At 46.2% G+C, this 20,242-nt stretch overlaps 1 protein-coding gene across 1 annotated transcript; it reads right to left on the bottom strand.

Annotated features, from left to right (window-relative positions):
• Nucleotides 1-68: 68 nt before the first annotated feature.
• Nucleotides 69-19,524, bottom strand: LOC309327450 (long-chain fatty acid transport protein 2-like). Its single transcript, XM_081836738.1, has 10 exons — nt 18,943-19,524; nt 16,821-17,030; nt 15,982-16,140; nt 10,541-10,665; nt 8,850-9,044; nt 7,122-7,212; nt 5,909-6,107; nt 4,514-4,611; nt 1,456-1,586; nt 69-326 (listed from the first exon to the last, which is right to left on the bottom strand). The coding sequence occupies exons 1-10, from the start codon at nt 19,418-19,420 to the stop codon at nt 150-152; spliced, it is 1,863 nt and encodes a 620-aa protein (XP_081692864.1). The 5' UTR covers nt 19,421-19,524; the 3' UTR covers nt 69-149.
• Between the last annotated feature and the right edge of the window lie 718 nt (nt 19,525-20,242).

Below are 20,242 nucleotides of genomic sequence, written 5' to 3'. Positions count from 1 at the left end.
TCACTTAAAATGGAAATGGAAATGAAAATAAGAAAGAATATGTGGTTTTTTTTCCCTTTTTTTCCTTTCCCAGGCAGAAGCCAAGTAGCTCAACACTATAGTTGTTCCTAGGTTGCCACTAGGGCAGTTAAAGAGACAATTGATCCTTTTCACAGCCTCAGCTTCCTCTCTGCAATGGTGCTGAAGATCTGTGGAGTCAAGGGCATGTAACATTCTTCAGAGTCATCAAGGAAGAAGAGGGGGTCACTGATGACAGCAGGGTCAAATCCTTCCTTTACCAACTGGTTTTTGACCTGCTTGAAAGTGCCCGTGATCTCCAGGGTGTCCTGCATGGGAAAGAGCAGTGCAGTGAGTAGAGAACAACCAATGACACCCCACTCCAAGACATTCCTAGAGCAGGCTAAGGGAGTCAGTGTTTTGAGCAGTGGCAGGACAGTTGTACCAGAACAGGCTCTGAGCTCTGCTAGGGGAGCTGGCATCCTAAGCATCACATTAGAGATAATGAGAGTGGATTTCACTCTGTTCATTTACTGTTGCTGAAGGCCAAACAACATGGATCTATGACTCAGGGCTCATCCAGACTTCCTTTTGGGCTGTCTGTCTTTGAGTGTTGTTGTTGTTTTTATCCTGGCACTTTCCCTGGGAAAGCTTGAAGGAAATGACAATCGGGGCTCCCATGCATAGGAGCCAACTCCTAGGGGCCAACGTCCTTCCCTCTCATACAATACCTGCCCCCCTATTTTATTCAAAGTAGCACCCCTGTTTCCATGGATTAATGTTTGCTCTGATTCAGCGGTAAAATACAGGTTTTCCCGGGGGAGGGTGGAGCCCCCAGAAAAAATAAACAAAAAAACTTATTGGACGCAGAGTTTTAAAGCACAGACCTGTATTTGAAAAGTGTGGCACAAAAGAAAGTCCGGATGAGACTATGACTTCTGACTTGGCCTGCCCTGGGTCAGTGCTTGTCTATAGGCAGGGAACGCATTTTCAGCTTGAGGGTGTCATTCTCTTGGCTGTGTGTGTGTGTGCATATGTATGTGTGCAGAGCTGGCCATGGGTGAGGTCATTCTACACCCTTTCACACTCACACATGCATGCAACACCCCCCCCACCCCCCCACACCCTTTCCCCTCCCCTTGCTGCTCCTCTGATTAGGAAACAGCCGAAAAGTCAGGAAAGGACACTATAGAGGAATCCGTGCCCCACACTCTCTCAAACACACATGCCCATTCATGCACAGGCTCACAAAGACATATTGTACCCAGCCAGCCTCCTCTCCGCATGGTCTTGCCCCCTGGTGCTTCATTGATTGAGAAACAGCTGAGCAAGAAGGTGATGGATGGCTGATGAAGTGTGAGAGGCAGGGAAGGGAAGAATTCCCAGGGTAGGAGGCTGACCTGTGGGGTTTCTCAAGGCCGCAAGCACAGGGAGGAAAGTGACAAGAAGGGATCGTACCTGGATGCGAACGAAGCGAGGTATGGCATAGGCTGGCAGGAAATCCTTGGCGTGCGCATACAGCTTCTGCCCATCAAAGGAGTGCCCCTTCTTAAGGCAGATTGCAGCCATCCCAGTCTTTCCTTCAAGGCCTGGAACAAACCAGAAGGGTGTGTGTGTGTGGAAAGCCATGTCACATGTAAATGAATGCACCTAGAACAGCTGTGGACTGGCTAGCTAAAAACACTCCAATTCACACAGGCTTACCCTGCCATATGAATGATCCAGTTTCTTGTTCTTCTGATCTTTTCCTTTTTCCAAAAAACTTTTGGATTTTCTACATTGACCACTTTGGTTTTTGAGCTACCTGTGGAGGAAAGCAAGGACCTTTCCTTCACAACCAGCACAGAAATGCAGGACTGCCTCCAGATTGTTACATTCCCACACGGTACACTGAAAACACACTTTGGTAGAGCATGAGACTCTTCATCTCAGGATCATGGGTTCGAGCCCCACGTTGGGCAAAAACTTCCTGCGTTGCAGGGGGTCGGACTAGATGACTCTCGTGTTCCCTTCCAACTCTACAATTTGTTGATTCTATGATTCCTCCCCCTCCCAAGAATCCCGGGAACTACAATTCCTGGAACCCCTAACAAATTGCATTTCCCAGGATTCCTTGAGGAAGCCATGGGCTTTAAGTGTGCGTTAAATGTTTTGTTTGTTTCATTTCTATCCCACCTTTCCTCTAAGAAGCTCAAGGCAGTGAACAAGCTTCACCTCCTCCCCATTTTATCCTCACAACAACCCTTTGAGGTAAGTGAGGCTGAGAGTGAGAGACTGGCCCAAGGTCACTTTAGTGAGCTTCGTGACTGAGTGGGGATTTGAACCCTGATCTCCCAGCTCCTAGTCCAGCATTCTATTTTTTTTTTAATATAAATTTTTATTGGATTTTCACATTTTATAACAACACATACAAAAAAAACACAAAAACACACACATGAATATTTTCATATCCTTACTTTCATAACCCTCTTTCCCTGACTTCCCCCCACCCCCCCATACATCCCAATTTCAATATTTAATTCAGCAAGTTCTTATTTCTCTCCTTAACCCTATTCTTATTATGTTTAGACTTAATTCTTTCTGTTAGGCCCAATTTATTGTCCCATTCACTTATATACATTAGATCCTTTATCTAAGATCGATCAAGGTTCTTATACCATAAATTTCCCTTTTTTATATTGAAATATAAATCAAAATTATAAAACCCCAAAATCATAAAATTTTTGAATTCTGTTTTTCCCCCTTCCTCCCTGCCCAGGTATCTGTCCCTTCCCAAATAACTGTCCTCCCATGAAACTCCTAGCCCGGATTCCTCACATCAGAGGCCTTTAAGTCTCTTTCAGTCTCTCTCTGTCTGTTCTGTTGGTAGTCTTTTTTGTTGGTCTTCAGATCTCGAGGGATGTCTGTCACAGTCACTTCATCTTTTCTCGAATCAAACCTAATTGGAAAAGCTTGCTGCCAGGGTTCTGCCAGGGGTCCCCGAATTTCAAAGTCATCCAAGCCAGAAAAGAGGAGGAAGTCCCAGTTATGTTTCTTTACTCTTTTAACTTCCCATGTTCCATAGTGTCCAATGGCTTCCTCCTTTGCTTTTCTCTTCTCATGGTTTGTAATCCAAAAAACTTCTCTGTTCCCTGACTGCAAAAGGTCCTGTTCGAAATTTTTTATCTGTACTTTTTCCCCTCCAGCCTCCTTTTCCACCAGCTCCAAAGATATCTTTTCTGTTTCAGCTGCAGAATCTTTCAGAGTCAGATCCTTAGTTCCATCAGCAAGGTTGCTTGTTTTAGCGATCAAGGTCGTGAGTTGTTTGTCCATAGCCATAGCTTGCTCTTGTAAAGTTCCCACGAGAAAAAAGGCTCTTTCTATTTGTGCTAGTAATTTTCCTTCTGCAGCCATTGTAGTGTCACTGGTTCCCCCTAGGGGGATTGCCATTGTTAGAGTTCTTTGCCAACAGTCTTATACCTTGTTATTTACTTTGTTTCCAACCACTTCTAGTTAAATGTAACACCTTTAAATCAGAGAGATATAAAGTAATGCAGTTCTTATCTTGATCCAGCCGTTTGACAGCTCAATTAACAGCTGTCAAACTCCTGTTCTTTCACGCTAGGTTGATGCAGGACGCTCCCGGGTCCAGGGGGGGGGGGTACACAAAAGTTTTCAAAGTTCACCTCTTCCCTCCAGCGCAACTTAAAAATAAATAAAAGCTTGTTCTCACAAATTAATGGAATCTCTTAATAGTCCCAAAAGACACGAAATTTTTTATTCCGATCTTAGGTTTTCGCTCCTTGCTTTAAATTGTCTGTATGTAGGGGGGTGCGGACTTCCCTTTAGCACATCCCCCCGTTCGTTCCAAATTAAAGGTATAAATTTCTTTTAAAGTCCAAATTTCCTTCTACTCACGGGGTATTTATTTCCAGTCCAAATGTCGGGAAGAAAGTTGACGCTCTCCGGTAATGGCTTGCGGCTTCACTCCACTGAAGTAGCGGTCTACTCCCAGCACCACGCCATTCCTCGTACCCTCTCCGCAGCCTTTAAAAAGGCTCTTCGATTGTCGAGGAGGGCGCTTAAGGTGCCCACTGAGTCACCAAGTCCACAGGTATCAGCACCTGTGGTTTCTAAGGGTCCCCGCGTCGCCGGCGCGGCAAGACCCGTCTTCAGCGGAGCCGATTCCCTCTGGAGCTCGGAGGGAATCCGCCATTAGACTGATCGCGTCAACCCGGAAGTCCCCTAGTCCAGCATTCTAGCCACTACACCACACGGACTCTTTAAACATAGGCTTCTGTAAATGTATGTTGTGGGCGTGACCACTATCTTGCAAGAGTGATTCAGTTGCAGTCTGGGGATATCCGCCTACCAGCCTTTCACAAATCGGTTCACAGAACCCAAATGACCGAAGAGCTACAGCCGTTCGTGAGCGACTGAACCTTGTTGCTGGTGAGCGGATAATCTTGCCATATATTTGGACGCTAAATGTGGCAGCAGAAAGACGGGTTTTGATCCAATGGAATTTCAGACCCACCTGGCACTGGTACCCCATAGACATTGACTTCCTGGATGAATCTCAGTGGTGCCAGGATGTTCTCCACTTCTGTAGTGGCCACGTTTTCCCCTTTCCAGCTGTATGGACAAAACAGATTATTCCCAGATGGGTTTGGTAAAAGTGAACATCTCTCCTTTCATTCATAATCGGGAATTTTGTCATTGGCGCAAGCGAGGAGGCCAGTTTGTGGTTCCTCGGTGTTTTTGAACGCTGCGTCCTTGCCTGCTTATATAAGTTGTGCTGTGTTGGTTTGATATAGCGGTTGTTTGGGGGGCCCTCCAAACACCCTTTTAATTGTATACATACTTTGTGCTCATGACGGTATCAGGGCAGTTATGCATGTTCCCTCTTTCAATACTGTTTGTGCCTTCAAAAGTTTCAGGGCGGACACAGGGCTTTGTTCCCAGCTGTTAAAGCTCCCGTAACTTCCTGCTTCTAATCCAGTAACCTTTAATGCCACAAATGCTTGGCAGAGTGCAGTTTTTGCTGGATCCCTTCCAGATGATGCATTAACGTCAGGGAAGCATCGCAGAACAACTCATAAAGCAAAATGATGTGCGGATGGTCCAGTATAAATCCACCACTAATGCGCTATTATTAAACCAACGGCATTGTGCAGAATATATCCACAAAGAAACACCAGTCTAGAGGGGCCCTTACTGTATTATTGCCTTGTAACGCACCCTGGGATCTTCCTTATTGAAGTGCATCTTCCTTTCCTGCTATTTATTTAGAATAGCCTGGGCGACTAACAACAGTATCAAAACAACCAACCCTAAAATACAATGAACAAGCATCTAAAAAAAACCATGAACGATCAGTAGAAAGAGCAAAAGTATGTAGATCCAGTCATATTCATTGAAGCAGTGACTAACCATTGACAAAGGATGGGCTAGATATTTTGTTATCAGTAATGAGATAAAATTACTTATTAGTATTTGGATACTGGTTTTACAGTAATCATTCAGAGCTCTTCACTTACAAGATCTTGTTGCGATCCTTACGGCGACAATAGGGAGCCTGTGGCCTTCCAGATCTGGCTGGACCTCAACTCCCATCAACCTCAACCAGCATGGCCAGTGGTCAGGAAAGATGGGAACTGTAGCACAGCAATCCCTGCAGGATTACAGGTTTCCCATCCCCATCTTGCATAACAAGATAAGTGAGCCTTATTATACCCAAATCACACCTGGGGACGACGGTGGTGAGATTTGAACTAGATGCTTCGTGCCACTCTGAGCCACTGTCCTATACTAGCTCTTAGGTGTTTGCCAGCATTTGTGAATGCTACCTATGCTAATGAAACACTGCTGCTGTCTGCCTGTTCTACATTTGTCAGAATATCAGCCGCAAAACCTGTGTGGCGGGACTCACCGGAAAGTATCTCCTACCCGGTCCTTGAAATATAGAAAGCCTTCTTGGTCTTCCATCAGAAGGTCGCCGCTATTGAAGTAGCAGTCTCCTTTGGTGAAAACATCCCGGAGAATCTTCTTCTCCGACTTCTGTCGGTCTCCTGCGTAGCCATAGAACGGGGCAAGCCCAGTGATTTTGGCCACAAACAAGCCTGTCTCACCTGGGAAAAGAAAAGGGAATGAAGCTGAATCAGCTAATATTCATCCTCCAACAAAAAACCACGGGCAAGACGACTGGGTGGTTCCGGTGGGAGTCAGCCAATGCTACTGGGGACCAGCCTTCCTATCGTTCTCCTTGCTGCCACTGACATCTGCCACTGCTGGCATCTCTAGCAGCTGTCAGAATGCACAGCAGTAGATTCAAGACAGGCCAGAAACTCATTATGTTACAAAAAATTACTTTCCAAAATGCGAATATTAGGGGAAATCCCACACGATCATGTGTACAATAGAAGAAACAATTTTTTGTGTGGCTTTTAAAAAATAAAATTAAATTTAAAAAATTAAATTAAATTTAAAAAATTAAATTTAATTAAAAAAAATAAATTTAATTTAAAAAAAATTTAAAAAAATAAAAAATAAAATAAAAATTAGCTGATATAGAATCCTATTTTCAGGTAGGATTCAATCACATACCAACAAATTCAGTCTGTGGAATTATATTTGTCTTGTGCAACAAACCTTCTTCACCCAAATATTGAACTTTTTGCACAAAGGAATGGAATAGGGGAAATGGACTAGAAAGTGAAAATTAAAGCTTGCTTTGATGCAATGTTATCTAACGTCCCTGCAAATTAATCAGGATGAATTAAATAACCAATGACATCTAATTTCCCTGCAAACAAAACTGGATGAACGCTCATTAAACAGGAAGCAACCTAAGACTGGAGAAATGAGAAACTGAAGTTGAAACTGACAGATGCATCCATCCCTTCTGGTGCCCCTTCTGGGATGGATGAAGACTCTTCACATTTAACACAAAGCAGGAGTAGCTCACACTTCCGCTTTCGATGATTCTGTTCTATGTGTGAAGAAGGGACTCTGCCATCTTTCTTGCTGGGAGAGATGTGAGCAATTTCCACAGTCTAGAGGCCATGAACAGTACCTTCTTATGAGTTAGGACTCTGACAATACAAAGCCCAGTTCCTCTCTGAATGCCAACTTTACTGGCTTACCTGGGGTCACTGGGATGCAATGTCCGTTCTTGTCTCTCACAGGCTCATCCTTGTCAACATCATATTTGATGATTTCGTACTTTGCCAGTTTCTGAGATGGAACAAGCAGGAAATGGAAACATGATCCCACAATCCTGAAATTCAAGGCTACATATGGACTGGAATATATTTTATGAATGACCCAAGGGAACAGGGAGCTTATCACTACTACTACTACTAATAATAATAATATACTGCTAATTCATTTTTTTTTTAAAAAAAAATTAAAATCAGTTTACAACAATTGTACATAAAACCATAGAAGACAAACCATAGAACTTATCTAGGAAGCACAACAATACCTGAAGCCCTAAAGGTCTCTGCGAGGTAGGTTGGACTGAGAAACAGCAGCTGAGCCAAGCTCATCTTTGCAGCTGAGCAGAGATTTGAGTCTGGCCTCCTTGATCTAAACCAGGTATTGAGAACCTTTGGTCCTCCAGGTGTCACTGAATGAACTGCAGCCATCACCCCTGGCCATTGACCATGATTGCCAGGGCTGATGGGAGTTATACTTCATCAACATCTGGAGAGCCAAAGGTCCCTCAACCCTGGTCTAAATCCAGAACATTGCTGCTCTACCTCACTGGTTAGTGTACTCCTGGTAGCAGCTGAAGCTCAGGGGCAGAGAACCCCTTTTTTGCCCGCATTGCCTCATTTGAGTTTAATGATGTGCTGTTGTTGGGGGGCAAAGCCCAAAGTGGACGGGCGCAAATCCAGATATACACATGCCCAAATGCCTCACCAGACATACTTTCTTGCGGAGTTCTGAGAAAAGGGTTTCCCTTTCTCAGCACACAGTAAGGAAATGCAGCAAGGTGCCACTGGAGCTGCTTCTTTGTCTGTTGGCAGTGTGGCTTGGCAGCCATGCCCCTCTTTGCCACTGATTCGTTGAGTGGCATAATGGATGAGATCAGGCTTGAACCTCAGCAGGAACAGCTGGGCAGTGGGCAACTTGCACTGCGGAGGCTGCACTATGCCAACAAACTATCTTTCCAAGTCTTACATTTTTGCTTGGGGGGGGGGGTGCCGACAAAATTCTTGGTACCTTTCACTGTACTTTCCCCTGCTGTGGGCTTTTATCTTGCTTCACCTTTGTGTTGCATTCTCTCTACTGCTTTCTAGCTGTCTGAGAGGAGAGGTGGTCAGTCCTGACATGCCCTGTGAATGGAGTGCAGCAGGAATAACAAGTTCTGGATTGTGTGCAGCAAGACTTGGGCCACATCCACTCCATATATTTCAAGAGCGGGACGTGGGTGGCACTGTGGCCTAAGCCACTGAGCCTCTTGGGCTTGCGATTGGAAAGTTGGCAGTTTGAATCTGCACGACGGGGTGAGCTCCCATTGCTCTGTTGCAGCTTCTGCCAACCTAGCAGTTTGAAAGCATAGCAGTACGAGTAGATAAATAGGTACCAGTGTGGTGGGAGGGTGAACTGCATTTCCCTGTGCACTGGCACTCATCTGTGTGCCAGTAGTGGTTTAGTCGTGCTGACCACATGACACGGAAAGCTGTCTGCAGCCGAAACAGCGTCTCCCTCAGTCTGGAAAGCGAGGTGAGTGCTGCACCCCATAGTCACCTTTGATTGGACTTAACCATCCAGAGGTTAGATAAGATCTAGATAAGAATGTATATCTAAACAGGGTTTCAGGTAGCTATGGGTTTGCTGAGATATTCTAGTTTAGTTCTCATTACCTTGTAGAGGAAGTGGGACCTTCCCACAGCTCCAACTTTTCCTGTGGTGTTAAAAAACCCGACGTGCCCCTCTGTCGCTCCATAGATCTCATAGATTTGGATGGGTCCAAATCGGTGCAGGAACTCCTCCCAGATGTCCGCACGCATGCCGTTGCCTATTGCCATTCGCACACAGTGGTCTCGGTCGCTGTCTGTCTGCAAAGCAGCATGTCAGAGGGGTCGCTGCTGAACTAAATAAACTTTGCTAATATTTATTATTATTATACATTTCTATGCCACCTTTATCTTCCAAGGATCTCAAGGTGATGGACATGGTTCTCTTCCTCCCCATTTAATCTTCACAACAACCCCGTGGAGTAGGTTAGGCTAAGAGATCGTGACTGGCTCAAGGTCACCCAGTTAACTTCATGGCTGAGTGAGGATTCGAACCCCCGTCTCCCAGGTCACAGTCCAACACTCTAACAATGACGCCACACTGACCAGTGCCGGCTTCCTGTCCTCCTGATAACAAACATGTCAGGTTTGTGAATGGCTTCCTAGGAAGGCTCTTTGGAAACTTCACCTGGTTCAGACTGCAGCTGAGGGGCTGTTATTTAAACAGTATGCCATAAGAATAGCCTTGAATCAGGGCAGTGGCCCACCTGGTACAACACCTAAACGGCCTCGGTCCAGTATATCTGAAGGAGCGTCTCCACCCCCATCGTTCTATCCGGACACTGAAGTCCAGCGCTGAGGGCCTTCTGGCGGTTCCCTCACTGTGAGAAGCCAAGTTACAGGGAACCAGGCAGAGGGCCTTCTCGGTAGTGGCACCTGCCCTGTGGAATTCCCTCCCACCAGATGTCAAAGAGAACAACAACTACCAGACTTTTAGAAGACATCTGAAGGCAGCCCTGTTTAGGGAAGCTTTTAATGTTTGATGCACTACTGTATTTTAATATTTTGTTGGAAGCCACGCAGAGTGGCTGGGGAGGCCCAGCCAGATGGGCGGGGTATAAATAATAAATTATTATTATGATTATTATCTTGATCTGTTAGATACCTGTGGGAAGCCAACAAGCAGCAACAGAGCACAACAGCAGAATTTGCCTACCCAAGTTGGCAGCCTTCACTGGCTCTTGCAGGAAGAAATCTCACAATTTACGTGCTGTGCCACAGATAGAAGGCAACCAATGTCACCAAAGGTTTCCAAACCATGGTTTCCAATTCTGGTTCTCAGGTAGCTGCAAGGGCCCATGGGCCTTCTTTTAAAAACCAAGCAAAAGAAACTGACAGGGCCATAAACTACCCTGGAAATTGATGCAGCTTCTGGAGCATTTGAGGTGTTTGTTTGTTTGTTTGTTTTTTGGAGATGGGATGGCATTCACCAGGGGCATTGCTGCCTAGAAAAGGATGAAGATATTTTTAAGTTAAATAATAATAATAAAATGAGTGCCTGCAACTGTGTACCTGCTTCACCAGCTGTTCCTCGGCAATAAAATGGATTTTAAAAAAACAATGAGAAAAGAAGATGGCTGCTCTCCAGGTGGTCATTTACAAGCTCCCTGGGCTGTGGGGCTCTTGACTTTGACCTCTAGGTGCAGCCCCCATCTATATTTTTGGATTCAGCTGTGAATCCAAATGGACAATCCATCTGAATTCTTGGCAACATTTTTGCCGCAACAACAAAACTGGCCTCTCTTGCCAATGATTACCTTTTTCACATTACACAGGTAGCGCATCATTTCTCCCACATACAGGATCAGGGAAACGCGATATCGTCTGCAGTCCTTCCAGAACTCAGAAACGGAGAACTTAGGTCTCAAGACACACGTAGACCCTTGTGGGAATAAAGAGAGAGAGTGGCTTAGGTGTGGCCTTGTTGTGAGCACTGGTATAGGCAGATGCAGTTCTAAGTGCCATGCATTATATTATTGCAATGTACCGTAAGTCATATGTTGGGCTGCGTCTGGAAAGTGTTTGGAAACTTCAGCTGGAGCAAAATGCAGCAGCTAAGGGATTTGCTCTAAATGTGCAGTGAACCCTCACAGATACAAAAGCCTCCTTGCTTCTTGAGCCAGACAGCAGCTGAAACAGGGCTGGAGGATTTCGTTAAGGAGGCTGGGAACTGTAGCTCTGTCAGGGGTGAACCACAGTTCAAATGGTTCTTTGGCGCAGGGGAGCAGTGCGCTTTAAAATCATGTTATGTACACAGCCTGAATATGTTTGACTTTCACATGTAGGTTTCCTGGTCTGCTTCTTCCCATGGGTAGATGAAAGAATGTTCAGAATTAAAAGGTTTTCTTGTGTGTGTGTTTCTTGTGGCTGATTAGCTGCTCTCCCTGTGCAAAGGTCAGAGGGGGCAGGGTTTCTGTTGAGGCAGGTGATTAGCTGTGGGAGGAGCTTATCAGAGCTTGCAGGGCAGCGGCGCGCGCAGTTTGATCCATCTTTTAGATTTAGGGGAGCTAGTCTCAAACATTTGTTGGGGGAGACCTAGTTTTTTTTTGGGGGGGGGGAGTTATTTGTCCTGTCTTCACGCTTTTTATGATGGAGGACCGCTGTAGTCACCCCCAACAACACGTTCTCAAGATGGAGAGTGAGGGAACAGCTGCAGTCGCCTGCGGTTCCTGCACAATGTTTGCCATCATGCCAAAGGTTGCAGGCAGCTTTACCTGCAGCAATTGCATGTTGATTGCCCTCTTAAAAGACAAAGTCCAGCAACTGGAGGAATGTGTAGCTACGCTCCAAAGAATTAGAGAGCTGGAGCTCTTCTTGGAAGCAACAGAGCACACTGTCTCCACCAAGGAGGAGACAGGGGACTCCCCTGAGAAGGAGGCTAGTTCACCAACACAGGAGCCAGATATATGGAGAAACGTGACTCAAAGAAGTAGGAAGCCCAGGGTTCGCTGGGTATATGAAGACGAGCAGCAAAGTCAGTCCTCAGGGAATGTGCAGGCGACTTGGAACGGACAGATCACGGAAGAACCCCGACCGAACCTAAGAGGAGGCGTGTAGTGGTGATAGGGGATTCCCTACTGAGGGGAACAGAAGCAGTGGTCTGTGGGCCTGACAAGATGTCTCGGGAAGTGTGCTGTCTCCCCGGGGCTAAGATCCAAGATGTAACTGAACGACTGCAAGGAATCATAAAACCCACTGACAAATACCCCTTCCTCTTGGTTCATGTGGGAACCAATGACACTGCAAGCAATAGCCTCCAGAAGATCAAAAGAGACTATGAGGCTCTGGGCAGGAAATTGAAGCAATTAAATGCACAAATTGTCATCTCATCTGTCCTCCCAGTTGAACGACGTGGCCCAGGGAGAGAGAGAAAAATAGTGGAAGTGAACAGCTGGCTTCGCAAATGGTGTAAACATGAACGGTTTGGATTCTTAGATCACGGACTGCAGTTTCTTGAAGATGGACTTCTGGCAAGCGATGGGCTGCACCTCACAATGGTTGGGAGGAATGTTTTTGCCAAAATTCTCAGAAACCTCATCAGGAGGGCTTTAAACTGACTAATGTGGGGGCGGGAGGCAGTGCTCCTGAAGGTAGGAGTCTATCAATTGATGAAGATGATCATCCAAATGTCATAGACCAAATGGAGCAAACAGCACGCAGACCTAGTGGTGGGAGGAAAAAATCCTTAAATAAGAGACACGGGGGAATGATTAATGGACTTCAATGTCTGTACACTAATGCGCAAAGCATGGGAAATAAACAAGATGAGCTTGAGCTCTTGGTACAGCAAACTAAATATGACATAATAGGCATCACTGAAACCTGGTGGGATAAGTCCCATGACTGGAATGTAATAATGGAGGGATACAATCTATTTCAGAGAAACAGACCAGACAAGAAAGGAGGAGGGGTGGCGTTATATGTCAGGGATGTGTATACAGTGGTGCCTCGCAAGACGAAATTAATCCGTTCCGTGAGACTCTTCGTATAGCGGTTTTTTCGTCTTGCGAAGCAAGCCCATTGACAGCTTAGCGGATTAGCGCTATTAGCGGTTTAGCGGCTTTTAGCGATCAGCTGTTAAGCGGCTTATCAGCGGAACAGCTGATAAGCAGCTTAGCGGCATAGGAAAGGGCGAAAAAAAGCGAAAAAACCCCGCGGGAACTCGCAAGATTTTTTCGTCTTGCGAAGTAACCCCATAGAGAAATTCGTTTAGCGAAGCGCCTCCAAAACAGAAAACCCTTTCGTCTAGCGGGTTTTCCGTCTTGCGAGGCGTTCGTCTTGCGGGGCACCACTGTACCTGTGAAGAGATCCAAGATTTAGAACCTCAAAGCCAAAGTGAGAGCATTTGGGTCAAAATTAAGGGAGAGAAGAATAACAGGGACCTCATTGTGGGAGTTTACTATAGATCCCCAAGCCAAACGGAGGACATAGATGATGCCTTCCTGGAACAGATGGCCAAGCATGCAAAAGGAAGGGAGATAGTAGTAATGGGGGACTTCAATTACCCGGTTATTTGCTGGATGTCAAACTCAGCCAAGAGCATAAGGTCAAACAGATTCCTCACTGGCCTTGCAGACAACTTCGTTGTCCAGAAAGTGGGAGAAGCAACAAGAGGAACAGCCATTTTAGGTCCTAACCAATGTTGATGACCTGGTTAGTGGGGTAGAAGTGGAAGGATCATTAGGCGCGAGTGTTCATGCTCTTCTGAAGTTTACTATACAGCGGAAAGGAGCAGCCAAGCATACTAGGACTCAATTTCTTGACTTTAAGAAAGCCGACTTCATAAAACTTAGGGAAGTGCTGGGTGAGATCCCATGGACAGTAATACTAAAAGGAAAGGGAGTTCATGATGGCTGGGAGTTTGTTAAGAGGGAGATAGTAAAAGCACAACTTCACGCAATACCAATGAGACGGAAACATGGAAGGTGCCTAAAGAAGCCAGGGTGGCTATCTAAAGAACTTTTAACTGAGTTAAGATTAAAAAAGGATGTGTACAAAAAATGGAAAAGGGGGGAAACCACCAAAGAGGAATTCAAACAAATAGCCAGCACGTGTAGACACAAAGTCAGAAAAGCTAAAACACAGAATGAACTCAGGCTTGCTAGAGAGATTAAAAGCAACAAAAAAGGCTTTTATGGGTATGTTCGTAGCAAAAGGAAGAACAAACAGTGGGGTCACTCAGAGGAGAAGATGGTGAAATGCAAACAGGGGACACAAAAAGGGCTGAACTCCTCAATGCCTTCTTTGCCTCAGTCTTCTCTGATAAAGAAAACAATGCCCAACCTGAAGAATTTGGAGCAAATGATTCAGCAGAGGAAACACAGCCCAGAATAACTAAGGAGATAGTACAAGAATACTTGGCTAGTTTAGATGTATTCAAGTCTCCAGGGCCAGATGAACTGCATCCAAGAGTATTAAAAGAACTGGCAGATGTGATCTCAGAGCCGCTGGCAGTCATCTTTGAGAATTCCTGGAGAACAGGCGAAGTCCCGGCAGACTGGAGGAGGGCAAATGTTGTCCCTATTTTCAAAAAGGGGAAAAGAGAGGACCCAAATAATTACCGCCCAGTCAGTCTGACATCAATACCAGGGAAGATTCTGGAGCAGATCATTAAGCAAACAGTCTGTGAGCACCTAGAAAGGAATACTGTGATCACCAATAGTCAGCATGGATTTCTGAAAAATAAGTCATGTCAGACTAACCTGATCTCGTTTTTTGACAAAATTACAAGCCTGGTAGATGAAGGGAACACAGTGGATGTAGCCTACCTTGATTTCAGCAAGGCATTTGACAAGGTGCCCCGTGATATTCTTGTAAAGAAGCTGGTAAAATGTGGACTTGACTATGCTACCACTCAGTGGATTTGTAACTGGCTGACTGACCGAACCCAAAGGGTGCTCATCAATGGTTCCTCTTCATCCTGGAGAAGAGTGACTAGTGGGGTGCCACAGGGTTCTGTCTTATTCAACATCTTTATCAACGACTTGGATGATGGACTCAAGGGCATCCTGATCAAATTTGCAGATGACACCAAACTGGGAGGGGTGGCTAACACCCCAGAGGACAGGATCACACTTCAAAACGACCTTGACAGATTAGAGAACTGGGCCAAAACAAACAAGATGAATTTTAACAGGGAGAAATGTAAAGTATTGCACTTGGGCAAAAAAAATGAGCGGCACAAATACAAGATGGGTGACACCTGGCTTGAGAGCAGTACATGTGAAAAGGATCTAGGAGTCTTGATTGACCACAAACTTGACATGAGCCAACAGTGTGACGCGGCAGCTAAAAAAGCCAATGCAATTCTGGGCTGCATCAGTAGGAGTATAGCATCTAGATCAAGGGAAGTAATAGTGCCACTGTATTCTGCTCTGGTCAGACCTCACCTGGAGTACTGTGTCCAGTTCTGGGCACCACAGTTCAAGAAGGACACTGACAAACTGGAACGTGTCCAGAGGAGGGCAACCAAAATGGTCAAAGGCCTGGAAACGATGCCTTATGAGGAACAGCTAAGGGAGCTGGGCATGTTTAGCCTGGAGAAGAGGAGGTTATGGGGTGATATGATAGCCATGTTCAAATATATAAAAGGATGTCACATAGAGGAGGGAGAAAGGTTGTTTTCTGCTGCTCCAGAGAAGCGGACACGGAGCAATGGTTCCAAACTACAAGAAAAAAGATTCCACCTAAACATTAGGAAGAACTTCCTGACAGTAAGAGCTGTTCGACAGTGGAATTTGCTGCCAAGGAGTGTGGTGGAGTCTCCTTTGGAGGTCTTTAAGCAGAGGCTTGACAACCATATGTCAGGAGTGCTCTGATGGTGTTTTCTGCTTGGCAGGGGGTTGGACTCGATGGCCCTTGTGGTCTCTTCCAACTCTATGATTCTATGATTCTATGATTCTATGAAATGGCGGCAGGTGTTTTCAATGTATATAGTGCAAATATATGGTGAGGAAGGATCCTATGTGGAGAGAGGTTGTGTTGTGTAGTGGTTAGAGCATCAGACTAGGACCCGGGAGACCAGGGCTCTGGTCCCCACTCGCCCTGAAGATCACTGGGTGATCTTGGGCCAGTCTCTCAGTCTAACTTGAGAGTACATCTGCACTCATGGATGTGTGTATGTCTATGCACTTATCAACCCATCTCTGCCTATCACCCTCTTGCAGAGGAGGCGTGTGAGTGGGCATTCCATACATACCAGCTTCCAGGCATCCTCCAACCCCAACTAAGAGTGCAACTGTGTGGTACAGCGGGAGCGGGATGTAGACGATATCCTTGGGGCGGGCCCCAAACTGGCATGATACGTTGGATGCTATCAGCATCTTCCTCTGGGAAACGATAGCAGCTTTCGGTAGCCCTTGAGGAAAAAGAGAAGGGCCCATTTAACAACCACAAATGACTCCGTCCAGTGGGAAAGCGTAACATGCTGGGATCCCAATACATTCCTTCCCATGTTGACAGATTCTAGGAGCCACAGGTGAGAGCTGAGTGCAAGATGGGGACCAAAGGTGGGACAAACTACCCCAGAAAGAGCAAACGGATTCCCCATCAAAGGCACTAAGGAAAAGGTAAAGGGACCCCTGACCATTAGGTCCAGTCGTGGCCGACTCTGGGGTTGCGGCGATCATTTCGCTTTATTGGCCGAGGGAGCCGGCATACAGCTTCCGGGTCATGTGGCCAGCATGACTAAGCCGCTTCTGGCGAACCAGAGCAGCGCACGGAAACGCCGTTTACCTTCCCGCCGGAGCAGTATCTATTTATCTACTTGCACTTTGATGTGCTTTCAAACTGCTAGGTTGGCAGGAGCTGAGACCGAGCAAGGGGAGCTCACCCCATAGCGGGGATTCGAACTGCCGACCTTCTGATCAGCAAGTCCTAGGCTGTGTGGTTTAACCCACAGCGCCACCCACGTCCCTTATCAAAGGCACTGCTCCTCCCTTAATGACCCCATACACAAGTAGGGCAGGTAGAAGGAAGATGGGATTTCCAGACATAATTGCCCCCCTCACCCATCACTGTGACCTTTTCCCTCCTCACCTGTAGTCCCAGAGGTGAAAATATACAGGGATGTAGATTGAGCAGTTACATTGGCTCTGAAGGAAATGGGCACAGGCTCGGCAGAGCTGGATTGGATCTGCCCCAGCAAAGCTTCCACGCCCTCGGTTGTGGAGTCTTCGCTCAGGAAGAAAACTTGGACTCCTTCATTCTTTAGAGCAGGAAGGACATCCTCAATGGCATCCTTGAAATCTTCAAGAGAGCATGAAAAGAGGTGAGGTTTTTTTATTGACGCTTACTTCCTAACCTTAGGCACGGATATCTTCAAATACAGGCAACTCCCCATTTACGCATGTTCAATATGCATGCAACCGTATATACACACATTGCGTCAAATTCGGACGTGACCCAAAAGGTCACCAAAAGAGGCGGAATGGGGTGTTTGCAGGCTTTCCCAGTTGTGTTTTCAATGGCGTTCTTCTGCATTTATCCTGATTTTCTTGTTACGTGTTTTAACATTTTCCCATTAACCATTCCCTATTGCATTCCACACTTTCCAATGTTTTTCTCCATCGCTTTCCAAGCTGCAAAAAGCATGAATCTTTTTAAAAGTTGATTTGTTGCACTTTGGGAACAGCGCCCTTTAACCCACTTTAACTGTGCAAACTTAAAAGTTCCAGTATGTTATTGAATCCCTCCCCCCAGATATTGATGGACTGGAGGTGCCCTTTGTCTTCTTGGCTAGGTCTCCTTTCCTAAATGTCAATGACTTCTGTAACCGTTCAGCGGAAAACTGTATTGAAAGGCAGGGGCACGCTAGTTTCTCACAAAAGAAATGAGAATAGTGCCTGTATAGTGCCTGGCCTCATATCTCAGGTTCTACAAATGCTCAAATTTACTTTTTACTGTTAAATGAAAACATGGACTCTTGGGATTAAGGTTCATCCACAGGATAACTGCTTCTCCTTGCCTCTTACCCCTTCCCGACATCCTTGACAGCTTCCATAATCTCTGATCAGTGGCCATGCTGTCTGGGGCAGATGGGATTTGGAGTCCAGAACATCTGTAGGCCAGAGCTCCCCCAGCCCTGAGGTATAGCCATGTACCTAACTGGAGCTGAGAAGCCACTGTGGATCCCTAATCACCTGGGCAGTCAGTGAACTGGCACAAAACAAGGAGCTCTGCAACATCAGCTGAAGATTTATCCACTCTCACCTTTCCTCCACTCTTTCCAGCCCTGGCCTGTGTTTTGAAGCTCTGTGTCCAGGTGCCTCCCCACCACATTTATTTATTTATTTATTTATTTTGCTCTAGAGCTTTTCCTGCTCTTTAGTGCTCAATGGGAGCAAACCTCAACCCACAGAAAACCCTGATTGATGCTTGTTCTGATTCAGCTTTAAAGAACAGGTTTTTGCAGGGAAGACTTGGTGGGGATGGGAGTGTGTGGATCAGCTCCAAGTTAGCAAGCCTTTTTGTTTGTTTGTTTTTTGCACAATTTGCAAAATCAAGCAATGTAACCATGCATTTTGTCTGGGACTGCAACATCAAAAGTGAGAGCAGGGAAGAAAGAGAGGATAAAAGGGCCTTACACACTTTATATATCTTTTGCCTCACTCTTTACAGGCTCTGTGTTTGAGCCACACACACCCCACCCCAGATTTTCCTGCAAAAACCTGCTCCTCTTTAAAGCTGAATTCAGATTTCCCCTGGATTGACGCTGGCTCAGATTGAGCACTGAAGAGCAAGTTTTCACAGAGAAAACCCTGGAGCAAAAAGAAGGGCACTCGGACACGAAGCTTTAAATCACCAACCATGCCTGGAAAGAGCCGAGGAAAGGTAAGTGTGGACAAGCCCTTAGTCACAATCTCTTCCGGATCCAGCCCAAGAAATGTTCCTGCAAGAAGAAGAGCTGTAAATGGTGCTCCCCACTGAAAACTGGCCACAAACCCCTTTCTACACAAACCCCTTTCCCTGTAAGCAGAAATGTGATTTAAACAAATTTAACTATTCACTCCCTTTCATGACACTCAAAAGCAGCTGTCTGGGGCTGCTGCCAGGATTCTTTGAGAGCAGTGGTCAAACTGGCCTAACTGTGCAGTCCAGAGATGCTTCCATTTCCCCCCTGAGGTGCAGCTATTTCCCACTAGCCAACAGTCACCATCACCTGGAGTTGTCAGTAGCACTTTGGCCTTGCAGGAGCTGAGGGCATGCAAGAGAGACTTGGCTCGGATGTTATAGTTGATACACGCCATGACACTGCCAATCTTCTCCAGTCCCATCCAGACCCAGAGATAGGCAGGGACGTTCTTGAGGAAAACAGCCACCGTTTCCCCTTCTTCCAACCCCACGTGGTCCCGGAGCACTCTGGCCAGCTGACTGCTGAGCCTGTCGATATCTCGGTAGGAATAGGTTTCGTCTCCAAAGAGGACCAGGGGCTTCTCTGGGTGCTTCTTTACTTTGGCCAAGAAGAAGTCCAGTAAGGTGATGGGAGGTTTGCGGCTGAAACACCTGTGGCATTTGTATGCTAATCGAATGATGCGAAAGAAGGAGACCACGTCCTGCCAAAAATAGGGGCTGTAAAATTTCCCCAGGTGGTAGAGAAGGATCAAGATCCCTGCCACAACCACGCTCACATCAAGCATGGCTGGGGTCTGGCTTCAGAAGTCCCAAGCTCCTGGAATCTGCAGGCACCCACTGCCTCTTGCAGGCTCTGTCCGAGAGCTGCTGAACGGAAGGCAGAAAAGCAATGAGGAACATTAAATGAGATGGAATTTATACTCTCCCACCAGTTCCCGCAAGCTGATAAGAGGGAACACAGATGGTTAATTTGCATGGACTGAGTTGTCTTTGGCTCACAGCACAGGGTTGGTGGCACACACAGCTCCTCTGACTTATGGTTAGTGATTATATTTCCTCTCGGATGAAGGCAGGGCTTTATTTCAGCCAGAACTCTCCTGATCTCAGTTCCAGCACCTCTCACGTGGGCTCCATTGCCATTCTAAGAGGACGAGGGAGAGTTCCAACACCTCTTTTTCTATAAAAATAGTACTAGATGAGGACATTGGTGCTGTCCACGTGTGCAGTTATGGTAAAACACTCTTCTGTTTGGATACGGCAGAGGCGCCATCTTCTCAAGACAATTGAGCAGGCACAAGACAATGTCCCAATGTCAAGCGCACGTCACGTGACGTCCTGATGATGTTCAAGGAGCCAGGGAGTGAAGCCAAGCACCCTCTGAAGATTGAGGGGCCTGGCCCCCTCCCAAAAATATTGGGGGGGGGGGCGCCAAAACTGCTTTGTCCCCTAGGAGTTGCAGCACCTTGTGTATGGTATCCTTACAAGAGCTCAGAGTTCCAAAATGTGGGTTGATAGAGAGAAAATCAAATGGACTCTCCACAGATATTTATGCGTTTATTTCATTTTTTGTCCCACCCTTGGTACCCGTGAAGGTCAGTAAGTTAGCA

The sequence above is a fragment of the Podarcis erhardii genome (assembly GCF_964252035.2).
Source record: "Podarcis erhardii genome assembly, chromosome: 13".
Lineage (NCBI taxonomy): Eukaryota > Metazoa > Chordata > Lepidosauria > Squamata > Lacertidae > Podarcis > Podarcis erhardii.
The sequence above is the reverse complement of the archived record's forward strand: the minus strand, read 5'-3'. Positions and strand labels throughout refer to the sequence as shown.